The sequence below is a fragment of the Phallusia mammillata genome, chromosome 6 (assembly GCF_965637545.1).
Source record: "Phallusia mammillata chromosome 6, kaPhaMamm4.hap1.1, whole genome shotgun sequence".
In the NCBI taxonomy this organism is placed as follows: Eukaryota; Metazoa; Chordata; class Ascidiacea; order Phlebobranchia; family Ascidiidae; genus Phallusia; species Phallusia mammillata.
This window is the reverse complement of record NC_137257.1, coordinates 14541177-14554478: the sequence shown is the minus strand read 5'-3', so window position 1 is coordinate 14554478 and position 13302 is coordinate 14541177. Positions and strand designations below refer to the sequence as shown.

Genomic DNA, 13302 nt, shown 5'->3' with positions numbered 1-13302 from the left:
ATACTTTTAGAGATTCACCATTAAGTTTTTTAGGTGCTGCTTTCTTCATGTTTTGACGTTAAATCTAAGCTTATTGACTTGATTTAGGATCACAATAAACTAACATGATGAAAAGGGTTCAGAAAGTGGTTCTTCTTGCTGGGCTGGGCATTGTAGTGATATTTTGCTACACAATGGTTTTCCTACTTCCCAAGACGGAAGGAATGGATATCCGAAACTTGTTTGAGCACCACCACAACACAGAGGATTTTGAAAAATGTAAATTTGTTTTTTATTAGAATTTTACCTTCAGCATGTACTGTGATCATAGGCATTTTTTTGTATTTTTGCATAGGTAAATTGGAAATTTTTGTGTGGTCATAAAATGATGTAATATATTTAGGAAAATGCCATTGTATACAATTCGATAGGCTATGTTTTATTTGATGAGTAGCAAATCATATTTGTCAAGCTTGTTCTTGCAACTAACCAAAATGTTTTCCTAACATATAACAGTTTGCAACGTCTATGTTTAAAAATAAATAACTGATATTATAAAAGAAATTAATTAGTTTTGCCACCTTGTTAGTGCAACCTAAAGCTGTGGAACAACCAGCAGTTATAGAGAAGCCTCAAGCAATAAAGTTTAATCCGAAAGATGCTAGCCAACGCAGGCAATTTGAAAAATATCAAAATGCCCATGAGGATGCAATTCATAAGGCAAATGAAGTAAGGATAACAAAAGTTGACTCTTTTGGTAGATGATAATATATTTATAAATATAATAATACACTAACGATAATGCTCAAAAAATGTAAGATTACATTTTCTACAGTTTTATCATGTTATCACTTTTTTTTAACATCTTAGCCTTAATGCTCACTATTGCATATGCCATCCAGGTAATGAAAATGAAAAAGCAAATTGAAGAGGAAAAACGTATGATTGCGGAGAAACGTGCAGAACAACAGAAAAAGGAAATGCATGAAAAGTTAGCGAAGGGTGGTGGAAAAATGGAAATAACACCATATGATGCATCTAGAGGCAAGCCACAAGAACCTGATATAATTGAAAAACGAGAGATAATTAAAGATGTAAGTTCCCCTGTGACTTTGTTTAATTTGTTGTTTTCCAACATGAAGATCATACAGGTAAATTGGATATTGCTTTAAAATTTTTACTGTAATTCTATTCCATCCATTTTGTGGTTCTTATTAATTGAAGTCAAGCTTGTTTACTGATTTTTAGCTTCTTTGGCTGCAATTTTAGTCATTTATATTGTCACCTGGTGGACATTAGGTATTGTAGGTAATTAAATTGGGCACAAGCAATAAGGTTATGGAATGCCAAAAAGTTAAACACTTCAAAAACAACAAAATCACACAACACTTGGCAAATAAAATTGGCCTCCTATAGTATGGTAAAACGGTTATAAAACTGCCAATTTGGAAAAGGTTAAACAACTTTATATCTAATGGATTTGTTATTTTATGTGTCAGATGATGAAACTAGCCTGGAAAGGTTACAGAAATTATGCTTGGGGAGCAAATGAACTGAGGCCAATTTCCAAACAGAAGCATTCTGCAAACATTTTCGGAAGGTAAGATATTTGCAGTTACCATTATTCGCCCATGTATATGGAACAACACTAACGTCAAGTTGTCTGCTTTATTGCAAAGCCATCGGATTATTGTTTTTTTGTTTTTTTTGCTTTGGTCAAGGGTGTCCAAACTTTTTTTAATGTTGCCAATTTTTATCAGGTGAAATCCAACATTTGCAGGCCAACATTTTTTTCCCTGCAGGCCAACACATTTTAAGTTTTTCAGAATTAAAACACAATTTTTGGGATTTTGTTGTGTCAGCACCATGTATACTATCTTTTCACCAGTAAATAAAGTTCCGTGGAAAGGTTTTGTGTGAAGTCGCTATCAACTCAAAAAACTAATCCAAACTATGGGTGTCGGGGCATAAGGGCAACACAATTTGTAAAAACAGATGCAGGTCGCACTTTGGACACCCTTGACTTCAATTAGGTTTAACCCTTGGTTCCTCTGGGTTTAATGTCTAGAGAAATGCAAGAAATCAAGATGGTATTGGAACTAGGGATGGGCCGAGCCGAGCCAGAACCTGAGTACTTGGTACCGAGCGTCGCTGTTTTTAATGCTCGGTGCTCGGCCGAGCAGTTGCACAAACTGACCTGAGCGTTAAATTTGCATATTCATGCCCTGCTAACATATGTAACTAGTGTTCTAAACGGTGTCTATGAACAAAAACGAATAATTTTTCAAATGCACTAGATGGTGGAAGAACTCATACTTTATGGGCATGTACAGCTACAATAAAACACCGCCGGTGACGTAAGGGGCCTTGTAGAGCTAAAACGTAAAAAGGGATTTTTTTTGACATCATAATGCACCGAGTGTGCTCGGCCGAGCACTGAGCGTTAAAGTGAGATGCTCGGTGCTCGACCAAACAGAACATTTGCAGTTTTGGCACATCCCTAATTGGAACCCATAACCTTGTGAAGACAAGGCGATTGCGTTTTGCACCACTGGAGCATCTTGTTAAATTCTTAATCATAAAACTTTATTATTTATGTGCAGTGCTGATACTGGTGCAACCATTATTGATGCTTTGGACACACTTTATATTATGGAATTGAAAGACCAGTTTAATGAAGGAAAAGACTGGGTTGTCAACTTGAACATGAACTCTGTAAGTCATAATCACATGCAATAAACACTTTTTTTAGTATTATATCTGTTTTATCACTGCTGTTTTACTAAATTTGATTCATGCTATTTTTATTTTAGCAATCAGACATATCAGTCTTTGAAGTAAACATACGATTTGTTGGTGGACTGCTGTCTGCATATTTTCTGTCGGGAGACAATGTACTCCTAAACCAGGCTGTGGCAGTGGCTGAGAAACTTATGCCAGCATTCAACACTGCTACTGGCATTCCATATGCTTTGGTTAACCCCAATACGTAAGTGTTTTAGTAAACATATAAATTAGAGGGAATTCCTTTTGGTATAAAAATGATAGCAACCAATGTTGGTAATCTATTTTGGTCTCTTGGTGGCATTTATTTATGAAACCTTTCTATCAATGAGCAATCTTTGTAAAGTGGATCAATGTTTTTTAGGCCACACAGACCTTCCATTCTGCATTATTATTATTTTTTTGTGGATATAATTTTCATGAAGTTGAAACTGTGTTTTTAGAACTTAAACAAGTTTTTGGACTAAAGTGTGTAGCAGTAGTGATTACACTAATGTGCTACAAACTGATTAAATTTGTATTTTAGCATGTTACAAAATATTCTCCTAAATTCTGTTTTTTTTTAAAAGAAAGCTCAATTTTATATTTTAATGAACCACCATTATAAATAAATCATACATTAATGGGTACTCTGGTCAATGAATAATGAAACACTCATGTTAGGTTTCCATTCTAGATGTGCATTTGTAGGTAGGAATAAGGATCAATGTATTAAACTTTAAACCAACCTGTTCTTTTTCAGTGGAAGTGTAAGAAATTGGGGATGGGCTTCCGGTGGTTCATCGATTCTCTCAGAGTTTGGAACATTGCATTTAGAGTTTGCTAAACTTTCTCAAGTTACTGGTAGGTTTACATATTTCATAGTTTAAACTATGTTGCTAAAGTTCAATTAAAATTTACTCACAATATCCGTGGTGACCAGTTTTCGCTGATAGCGCTTTTAGGTGTTGTTGCTCCAAAAGCAAAACCCCATATTGTAAAAAAGGCAATTTTTATTGTTTATGATGATTGTGTAGTCAGAAGTACATTCATTGCAAATGCTTACTTATTTTGTTGATATCTCTAGATCCCCTAATGACAGTAAAATGTGTAAAATATTGGCGCAAAAAATTCACTTGTAACATTATTTCTGAGCGCTGATCAAGATTTGAAACTAAAGTTGCCCAAAATATTGCAGACAACATAATTTCAAATTTATATGTGTATTGTAGTGAAATTCTTTTTCATAAACGACATATAACAAACCACCTGAAATGTGTACCATTATCTTTACACATGATACCGTTTTTGTTTAATTTGATAATTTTTTTTGTTTTTAAGGTGATCCAAAATACCTGGAGAAAGTGATGAAGATTCGAAATTACCTAAAGCAGGCAGACAAACCACAAGGTTTATATCCAAACTACATGCACCCACAAACTGGTGCCTGGGGTCAAAGTAAGTAATAATTGCATGTTTATGCTATGTCCTACAGTTGTAAACACTGTGATGTCGTCTGGCAGTTTTTTAAACATGTTAGCTACCTTATACAAGGAATTAATGATTTATAAAGTAATCTCTCTATTTGATAGTGAAAAATGCCTTTATTCCAAAGCATTGGGGTAAAACCAAATATTTTTTACTGCACTTACTTTTCAGTACAAAAGTTAAAATGTTCATAAAAAGTGAAATGGCAGGTTTAACAAAAACGCATTTTTTGCAGGACATGTGTCTGTGGGCGCATTGGGTGACAGTTTCTATGAGTATCTGTTGAAAGGTTGGCTTATGTCAGGAAAAAAAGATACTGAAGGTCGTCAAATGTATGATGATGCAATTTCGGTAAGCATGTCTTTCAAAAGCCTGGGTTGTTTTTTTGTTGCTTTACAGTTGGAGCACAAAGCATTTGACCAGTTAACAACTCATTGCAATGCAGTGTAAATAACATTGCGGCAACAAACAGGTTTTATAGCGAGCTTGTTGTTTTTGCCTAGGCAATTGAGAAGCATGTAATGGGTAAATCCCCTGGTGGACTGACCTACTTGGGCGAGTGGAGATCGGGACGGCTAGAACCTAAGATGGGTCATTTGACATGCTTCGCTGGTGGAATGTTTGCCCTCGGTGCCAATGGTTCCAAAGATGAAAAGCACTATTTGAATCTTGGAGCTGAAATTGCCCATACATGCCACACATCTTATGACAAAGCTAGTAAGTTGAATGCAGTGTTAAATACACGGTTGTACAACATTGGGCTTGTGGACCAAACGGGGTTCTTAACTTGTTAAAAAATGGCACACATAAAGTATCTGGTTTAGTCAGCTGGCTAAAGCTATGTTTGAACTTTGGTGGTGCAACGATATCTTCACATCAGCATTTTGTTGTTGTTGTTTTTTCATATTTTTGTATGCAGACATGGAAAATTATGAAATACAAAACTAGCTATTTCATGAACTTTGCACAGGACTAGATAGTCACAAACTGTTTTGGTCTTTATCCCCAATTGAGTTGCATACCTCCGGCTGAAAAAAATGATTTAATCTGATTGTAAGCAGAAATGAATTGATTCTTACCTCAGGGCATTGCCTAATTTTCTAATCAATCTTAGGAGTTTTTTTGTGGAAAATTTTCGTTAAGTTTTGATAAACAACGTCAATAAACCAGTATGTTTGACCTGACATCCTAAATTAACACCACAAGGTTTTCCTTTTAGCACTAAAACTGGGCCCAGAGGCTTTCCATCTTGGTGGTGGCAATGAAGCAGTGGCAGTTCGAGCAAATGAGAAGTACTATATTCTACGCCCGGAAGTTGTTGAAACTTATTTCGTCATGTGGAGATTGACTAAAGATTCTAAATACCGACAGTGGGGATGGGAGGCTGTGGAAGTAAGTTTCTAATTTATTTAAAAGATGTGCAATATCATGACGGCTGCTACACTTGCTTTTGAAGAGCTTTACATTTATACAAGTTCTGTTGACATCAAAAAGCATTTTTTAGGCAAAATTTGACTTGTGTACTGCGAAAAATATGTTTTTTTAATTAACAGCTCATCGCAAAAAATACTAATAACCCTTGATCTAAAATTGAATCACTGATGGACTATCAGTTATCTGATTAAAAAAATGACTAAACAATAAAAAGTATGGGTAAAAACAGCTACATATATGTGTGTAGGCTTTGAGGAAAAACTGCCAGGTTGAAAATGGATTTTCTGGTATCAAAGATGTGTATGCCAGTCAGCCACAACATGACGATGTGCAGCAGAGCTTTTTCTTAGCAGAAACCTTGAAGTAAGATTTGTATGATATTAAACATGCTCGTATATCGTAAACTTTCTTGCTAAACCAGCAATAGAAAAAGCTCATCCAATATCTCAATTAAGGTGTCTTTATCAGGGTATTTGCTCATACATGCTTGCAGTGCATGTTACCCTAGTTAATATGCTCGACAAATCATGTTTTACTGACTTTTTCTGCATAAAGGCATTGCAACAACTCTGCAACTAGACAGAAAAAACATTAAAACAAAATCAGACCTGTTTTGGCCTAAATAACAATAATAAAAGTAAAAGCGTTCAGCTTCACTCTTAACCATCTTTACATTTGTTTTAGGTACCTGTACTTGCTGTTTTCTGATGATGACCTTTTAAGTCTCGATGAATTTGTGTTCAACACTGAAGCACATCCGTTACCAATAGACAAGAATTAAGATATATGTTATTGTGTGAAAAAATTCCGTTTAATGGAAGTTGAGATTTATATGTTAAATCAGTCCAAGGGTAATGAGTTAGATAGCAGCCTTTATTCGTTCAGTAGCAAAACTGAACAAAGACAATGTTTTTACATTACTTTGTGTATTTTACCAAACTATGCACAATGGCATAGGTTTTTTATTGCTAGCTTGTCTTCAAATGCTAAATTGTCATTTTTGTATATTGGAGCCTTATAAATAGAATTGTATGAATTCTTTTGTTTTTCACTGTCGCTTTATCTGTACATATCGTGACATTTTGAATGAAACCATTTGGAAAAATTGTATAGCAAGAATGTGATTTTTTGCAGTAAATGACAACAGCCATTATGGGTTTAACTTACAAATTCATAACCAAGCAGTGGGCATTTTGTGCACATGGTCTTTGCTTAGTTAAGTATATGTCCAAGTGTTTATGATGTTGTATATATGGTATTTAACCATAGATTACATATTTTAAGTATAAAATGGCACTGTTTGGCCAGACTTGACCATCTTTACAGCCTCTTATTGATTGTTAAATGTGCCTGTTTTTTTTTTGTAAGCCTTAAATTAAAAAGGTGGCATGGTCCAAATAAACTGCCATAAACCGTCTATAAACCGAACACATTCTAATGCAGGTGTTTCAACAATGCACTCTGTCAGTTTTTCTTTTGAAAACACTTTTATTTGCATCAGTAGTGCTTTTTTACTCTTTGGACCAAATATCATTTCTACATTGTACTTATGTGTATTATATCTTATATATTTGTTGACAAATGGGTTTGAAATTTTTCTAATCCATTGAAATGTAGTGGTCGTTAAGTACTTTGAATATATATCCACAACTTGTGATGTAAACTTCATATTTGGTTAGTTTTCTTTATGGGATGTATAGTCTTTTGTGTCAAAATTATTCAAGTAAATTCAATTTTAGTAATTCGTTCAAAAAATTGAATGAATACTTTTTTGGCAAACCTTTCTATACACATGTTTGGTGTTTTATGTTTTTGATAATAATTTGGGGTCAATTAATGAGCTGGTTTTTGTGTTTTTAAAATACTGTATATTTTGAACAAAATTTACTTGCGGTAACCTGTTTTTTCAGAAACAGGTATGCCTAATAAACCTTTGTTTGCTATTTTTAAAGATTTGTATATTTGTGAAAAGTTTGCATGTATGTTCGAAATTTACAAAGACTGTTTTTGACAGTCACTATTTTAGGATCTGAATCTTGTTTTTACCTCTTGAACATTTCCTAGTTGTGTAAGTTGAAAAGTTATCGCATAACGAAAAGCTTTTTGCACATACATACTAATAGAGTTAAGTAAAGTCCAAGTATCTAGTTAGTTGTAAGCTAGCGAACAGCCAAGTAGTTTAACCAATGGTGTCAGAAACAAGGTCACTGCAAGACACAGTCTCTGTCCCATGGGGAGAAATAAAACCATTAGATAGGGGGTAGAAGTTCTTGTAGAATTTGTGAAAAAACATTTTTGATTTTTGTATATTTTTATGACATAATCTCGTGGTAATCTAATAGTTTGTTTCATTTTTTCCTGGAATGAGTACATTGTTGACCTGTCTGTTTTATTGCAACATATAGTTCAACCCATTAGGTTCCTCTGGACAAATTCTGCTAAAGTGTCTTGTTCAGGTAACACAGTAAGTCTAAATATGAGTAGATCACACAGTCTTGTTAATTACAAGGTGTTTACAAGGGGGGCGCCCAGTTAATGTTTTTCTTCTTCCAATTTTGCAAGCCATAAGCCATATATGTATTTTCTTGATTCCACTTTTATATCGCAGTAAGTTTGTGCCACCAAATGTTCAGCACAACATTCCCATGCAATGCATCTAACCACAAATTAAACAGGGACTTATGATTTGAATTTACATAATACAGAAGACGAATCCGGTTAATTGCGTAAGGATTGTAGCCATTAGTGAAAAAAATCATGTGGTAATCACATGATCTGTTTAGTTACATTAAAGCCTTATTAATTTTGCTGTGCATTAAAATGAAACGTCTGTTCTTGCATCAGTGCAATCTGAAATCAAGGCAGCATATAACAGTAAAAGATGGGTTTGGAAAGTTGAAGATTGCCCAGTGTGCAGAAGCACAAAGAAAGTTATTGACCAAGTACACGTCCAATTTACTTTGTCATGCATGCTGTGGTTTGGCTGAGGCAGTTGTCAAGAAGGAAAATATCTATCCAATTCTGCTACAGCTGCTGCTTTAACATTTCCATAAATTTATTGCTTGTTAGAAAAGTGTGACATACAATTAACAAAGTGAGAGTATGGGTAATATGGATGCACAATGTCACTGCACAAAAGTAAAAAAGCACAATGGTAAAATAGGCATATGGTTGCAATACTCAGAATAAGCACAAAACTTTACTTAAGATGATTTATTTAACATTAGGATTTTGAAACATGGAAGGTGGTCATTTAGGTTACATCTTAACCTTCTCCTGACATGATCTTTCTCAATTGCTAGCACGTGTAAAAAAGACAATAAAAATGTTAAAATTCGCTTTTTATACAATCTGTGCATGTTGGTTAACACAAAAAAGAGAAGCACCACTTAAAGTATAGAAAACATTATTTACACACCTACAAAGTTAGAGTTGTATTGTTATCTTGTGGTTCATTGCTCCGCTTGGCTTTAACTGAATCACGGTTTTTCTTAGGCTTTCGACCACTGCTGCCATCTTTTCTACGAGACGGTGATGCAGATGACCGGGGCGAAGAGTTATATCCACGAGAGGACATAACTTCTCCGGAACGATGTAACTTTGGTGATCCATGTTTGGGTGAAGGACTAGGTGATGCTTTTACACGATGAATATGAGTGCTGTCACCACTTCGATCAGATGATCTGGCTTTAGATGAAGTGGAGGACAAGTCCTTGACAATGTCTTCATCCTCATCTGAATCATAGCTGTGATGTTGCGGCGACGAAGCAGAGCTTAATTGGTCATGAGATTTGGATCTTGGAGGTGCAACTGTATTCCTCATGCTTGCAGGTTTGACAGTGATAATCAGGTTGCTACTGTTGGCAACCATCATGTCTGTGACCTGCGAATATGTTCTGAGTTAGCATTTATTGATGAAACTAGAAGGGTGGCTTGCCAATACACATACACTATGACCTTTTTGTAACATTAATATATTTTCTATACCAGTGGTTCTTAACCTTTTTTCCTTGCTGCACCCCTTTTTAATCACCAACCAAATTTCGCACCCCTTTCCAATCACCAACCAGTTTTCCCACCCCGCTGGGTTTTTGTATTTATATATAATAGACCTAACCAACCTTAATGATTCAGCCTCCCCGGACCCCCAAGGAACAGTCCTCGCACCCCTTGGGGGTGCGTGCACCCCTGGTTAAGAACCCCTGTTCTATACTGTACTTATTTTATATTGCATCCCATATTAGTGACTGCAAAGATGTGAAACATTGAGTTTCAACAGAAAACCATTAAAAAGTTTGGTATTGTAAGGTCAAACACAGTGATTGGTACAGTGCTTATTAAATAATTAATCATGCTATATACTCTACAAACTATCCAAATTTATTTAATTTAGACATCATTTGAATGTCCATAAACATTTCATGACAAAAGTGGTCACACAAACTTCTTAAAAAAAAGTCATAACAGTAGAATCAAAATTTATGTAAATATATATATCAGTGTTACAAAAAATGTGCACTCAGACAACGTCAAAGGCTGTTTGTTACCAAAAGAGTTACCAAAGACAAGTTGATTAGTAAAGACAATATAATGTCATGCAAATATTTTCCTATGTGTTTAAAAACAGAGCGACCACACAAGGAATAATATCATGCAAACTTACTCCCATCAAAAAATAAAACAACAGTACCTGGTCTAATGACTTTCCATTGACCTCTATACTATTCACTTCTAATACTTCATCATTAACAGCGAGTAGTCCAGTCATTTCTGCAAGTCCACCCTGCACCAAGCGCGAGATAAAGATTCCTGGTACCTTTTCCAAGCCATTGTCAGACATACGAAGGCTCACTCCATCTCTTATGAAGAAACCTTCAAAAACATTTTTGTAAATCATCATACATATATAGCTTTGGTTTTTACATGTTACCTAGTTGGAATTATTTAATACAGTTAAAAGAACACTGGATTACATAACTAAGCATGCTGTAATTAATAATAAAGTTGCAAATAAATATAACAATACGTTTCTGTGTGTGCTAAAAATATAATTCACTGCCACAGTTTTAAATGGATGGAAAACAGTGATTTAATATGCTGTAAAATGTTTTGTACTCAGCAGTTATCACTTCATCTGCTAGAAATACAAACAAAGACGTACTGGCACCTATCAATTAGGAAGCCACATTATTTAGAGGTACATAAAACTCTTCATTTATACCTGTAGCAAACTCTCATTTGCACAGTAATTAAGTGGACCTAAAATGACATTTTGACACAGTGTTACACCATTCATTGTTTTGTTTAACATCAGCAATAGGTCAGTCAAATTTAAAACCGAAGTATTTTTTGTTTGACATGTTTGTTACACATGAAATCATAATTTGGTGGGCAGCAAAAAAATTATTAACATTTTAAGATCCACAAAGAGTGGTAAAAGAACAAAAGTAAAAAATGCAAATCTGTTTGTTTTGTTTGTAAGTCATACTTCTGTCAATGTGTAGGTCAGGGGTGGGCAACCTGCGGCCCGTGGGCCACATGTGGCCCTTGTATAAAAGTTCTGCGGCCCGCAGAGACACTTGGATTTTAAATGTACTGGCAAACGAGTCTAAATAATATATTAATTTGTGCAAATTAGAGCGCCTGGTGCTATTTTTATGCTACCTGACCATATGCTGCTAGAATCAAATGCGAATCTTACTTGTAGTAAGGCATTTTTGGTATGCAACAAAGTAAAATCACCTTGTGTTATATAAAGTTGCGGCCCACGATCTAATCATTGCAATTGTATTTGGGCCCACAGTGACAAAGGTTGCCCACCCCTGGTGTAGGTTCATAGTTTTTCAGACTTACAGCTAATAAAAGCCAAACTGACTGTTGCTTAAAAAGGAAGGGGACATTTCATGTTATGCTATGTGCATGTGACAAGCATTTAGTGTAAATATCAATCATTACATTCAATGTTTAGTTTTGCATATAACATGCCTATCAGTTCATTATGCTACAATAGATTCTAACTAAACTCTATGCTGACAGTGCTGTTAAAGCTAACCATGTGCAAAAAATTAAGAAGAAAGGAATTGGGTTTTTTTCTGAACTTCAGTCTATTTTCTGTTAATCCCACAAAAAAATCCCAAATATATACCATTAACAAACATGAGTTTATTAAATATAAACAATTGTGCAAAACACTTTCAATACAGAGTACAAGTTTTATACCAGGTTTTGTTTAACAAAGAAAAACGTTGAAGTCTTAAAAACCACTAATGTTTCACTTTTCAAAATCAACATATATATTGTAACAACAAAATTTTTAGCTCTTCCGGCAGTTCAACATGTCATTGTAACGCTTAATAGTAAGTAATTTATTTAAAGTTGATTAACTTTGTTGCTGTTTTTATGTCAAAAATACACATAGAAACGACATACCTAGAGGTTTGTTGACACCATAGTTGTGTAAACGAACTCGTCGTAATGTTTCAGGCAAAATATCAACATCAATGATTGCGGAAACTGGTCGAAAATCCTCAGGAAAACTTATTTTGGGAATTGCTTTCTTTCCTTTTTTCCTTCGAACAGTTGACTGACCAAATCCATTCATCAAATTTAAATTGTCTACAAATGCACAAAAACTTGTTAAATTCTGTTTATAGAATAGGGGTCGGCAACTCATGATTTGAGATAATTATTCAAACCTACACAAGTCAAAAGACCATGTTCAAGGATTTTCTACATGATTTAAACTTTTGCGCTGCTTGTTTTTATATTTTTTATGTGAATTTGTCTGATTTCTAAATAACTGTTCAAAAGTTAACTCAAGCAAGCCAATATTACAACCAAAAATTTTGACAGCCTTATGTCATTTTGACATAACATTTATACCAGCACACAGCACTTAAAAACATCTCCTTAGTAATGCAAAAAAATAGCTACCTACCTTTTCTATGAACATATACACGCATCAGACTATTCACACATGATTGCTTGGCTTTGGTAAAGTTTTCATCATTGTTAATAGGCAGAAGATCGCTGTGTACTGGGTCAGTGTAGGTGATAACAAAATCAAAGTTAGCCAAATGATGGAGTGATTGCAAGCGATGAAAGAAGTCCTCAAAATTGTCACGATTTAAATCCAAAGGAAAGCGTCGAAACTCAGCCTGATACTACAAGAAAAGTTTACAAAGTGTAATTTAGGAATTTGCCAAAACCAAAATAGCAAACTTCAACTGTTGAGGCCACATTTGAAATACATGCTGGGGGGTAATATTTATTGCCAATGAGTTTTGCTTTAAATCTGTACCTTAAATTCATTGCAACTCCAATCATTAAGGTACAATTAGGACCTCATTAAAGGGCATCAACTTCGAACACATTTTTGCTTTTTTGCATGAAGTAAATTAAGAGTTAGATCAAGGAATGCTTAAATTTAGGGGACCTTCTACTTATATCTACCTTCGCCACTCTAGCTTACCTTACTCTTGACTTGTAAAAATGCCCCACCTGGTGGTGGAGAGGGTGCTCTTTGCCCAGAAGAAGTTTTATCCATTGTCATTAGTGCACCTTAAAATTTCTCACAAGATAAACTATTCATGAGTGCTTTTAAACAAAAGTGCCTGCAACAAAGAGGAAGAGCTTTAA

The 13302-nt window shown here is 34.8% G+C and overlaps 2 protein-coding genes across 2 annotated transcripts; one reads left to right on the top strand and one right to left on the bottom strand.

Annotated features, from left to right (window-relative positions):
* Positions 1-7615, top strand: LOC145232353 (mannosyl-oligosaccharide 1,2-alpha-mannosidase IA-like). The gene is made up of 13 exons (XM_080096957.1): positions 1-258; positions 569-708; positions 882-1073; positions 1479-1579; positions 2583-2694; positions 2793-2968; positions 3506-3606; positions 4084-4200; positions 4466-4581; positions 4734-4947; positions 5450-5622; positions 5912-6027; positions 6349-7615. Exons 1-13 carry the CDS (start codon positions 105-107, stop codon positions 6443-6445), a joined length of 1809 nt encoding a protein of 602 aa, XP_079953083.1. The 5' UTR covers positions 1-104; the 3' UTR covers positions 6446-7615.
* Positions 7616-8701: 1086 nt separating this feature from the next.
* On the bottom strand, positions 8702-13302 carry LOC145232354 (partitioning defective 6 homolog beta-like). The gene is made up of 5 exons (XM_080096958.1): positions 13136-13302; positions 12602-12827; positions 12094-12279; positions 10355-10536; positions 8702-9547 (listed from the first exon to the last, which is right to left on the bottom strand). The coding sequence occupies exons 1-5, from the start codon at positions 13214-13216 to the stop codon at positions 9083-9085; spliced, it is 1140 nt and encodes a 379-aa protein (XP_079953084.1). The 5' UTR covers positions 13217-13302; the 3' UTR covers positions 8702-9082.

Excerpts from the sequence above, each read along its gene's own strand:
- LOC145232353 (XM_080096957.1), top strand. The coding sequence starts at position 105 with ATGATGAAAAGGGTTCAGAAAGTGGTTCTTCTTGCTGGGCTGGGCATT. Across the intron at positions 259-568 it reads CACAGAGGATTTTGAAAAAT|TGCAACCTAAAGCTGTGGAA; the intron begins GTAAATTTGTTT and ends CCACCTTGTTAG. Across the intron at positions 4,201-4,465 it reads AACTGGTGCCTGGGGTCAAA|GACATGTGTCTGTGGGCGCA; the intron begins GTAAGTAATAAT and ends CATTTTTTGCAG.
- LOC145232354 (XM_080096958.1), bottom strand. The coding sequence starts at position 13,216 with ATGACAATGGATAAAACTTCTTCTGGGCAAAGAGCACCCTCTCCACCA. Across the intron at positions 10,537-12,093 it reads TGGTGTCAACAAACCTCTAG|GTTTCTTCATAAGAGATGGA; the intron begins GTATGTCGTTTC and ends ATGTTTTTGAAG. Across the intron at positions 9,548-10,354 it reads ATGGAAAGTCATTAGACCAG|GTCACAGACATGATGGTTGC; the intron begins GTACTGTTGTTT and ends ACATATTCGCAG.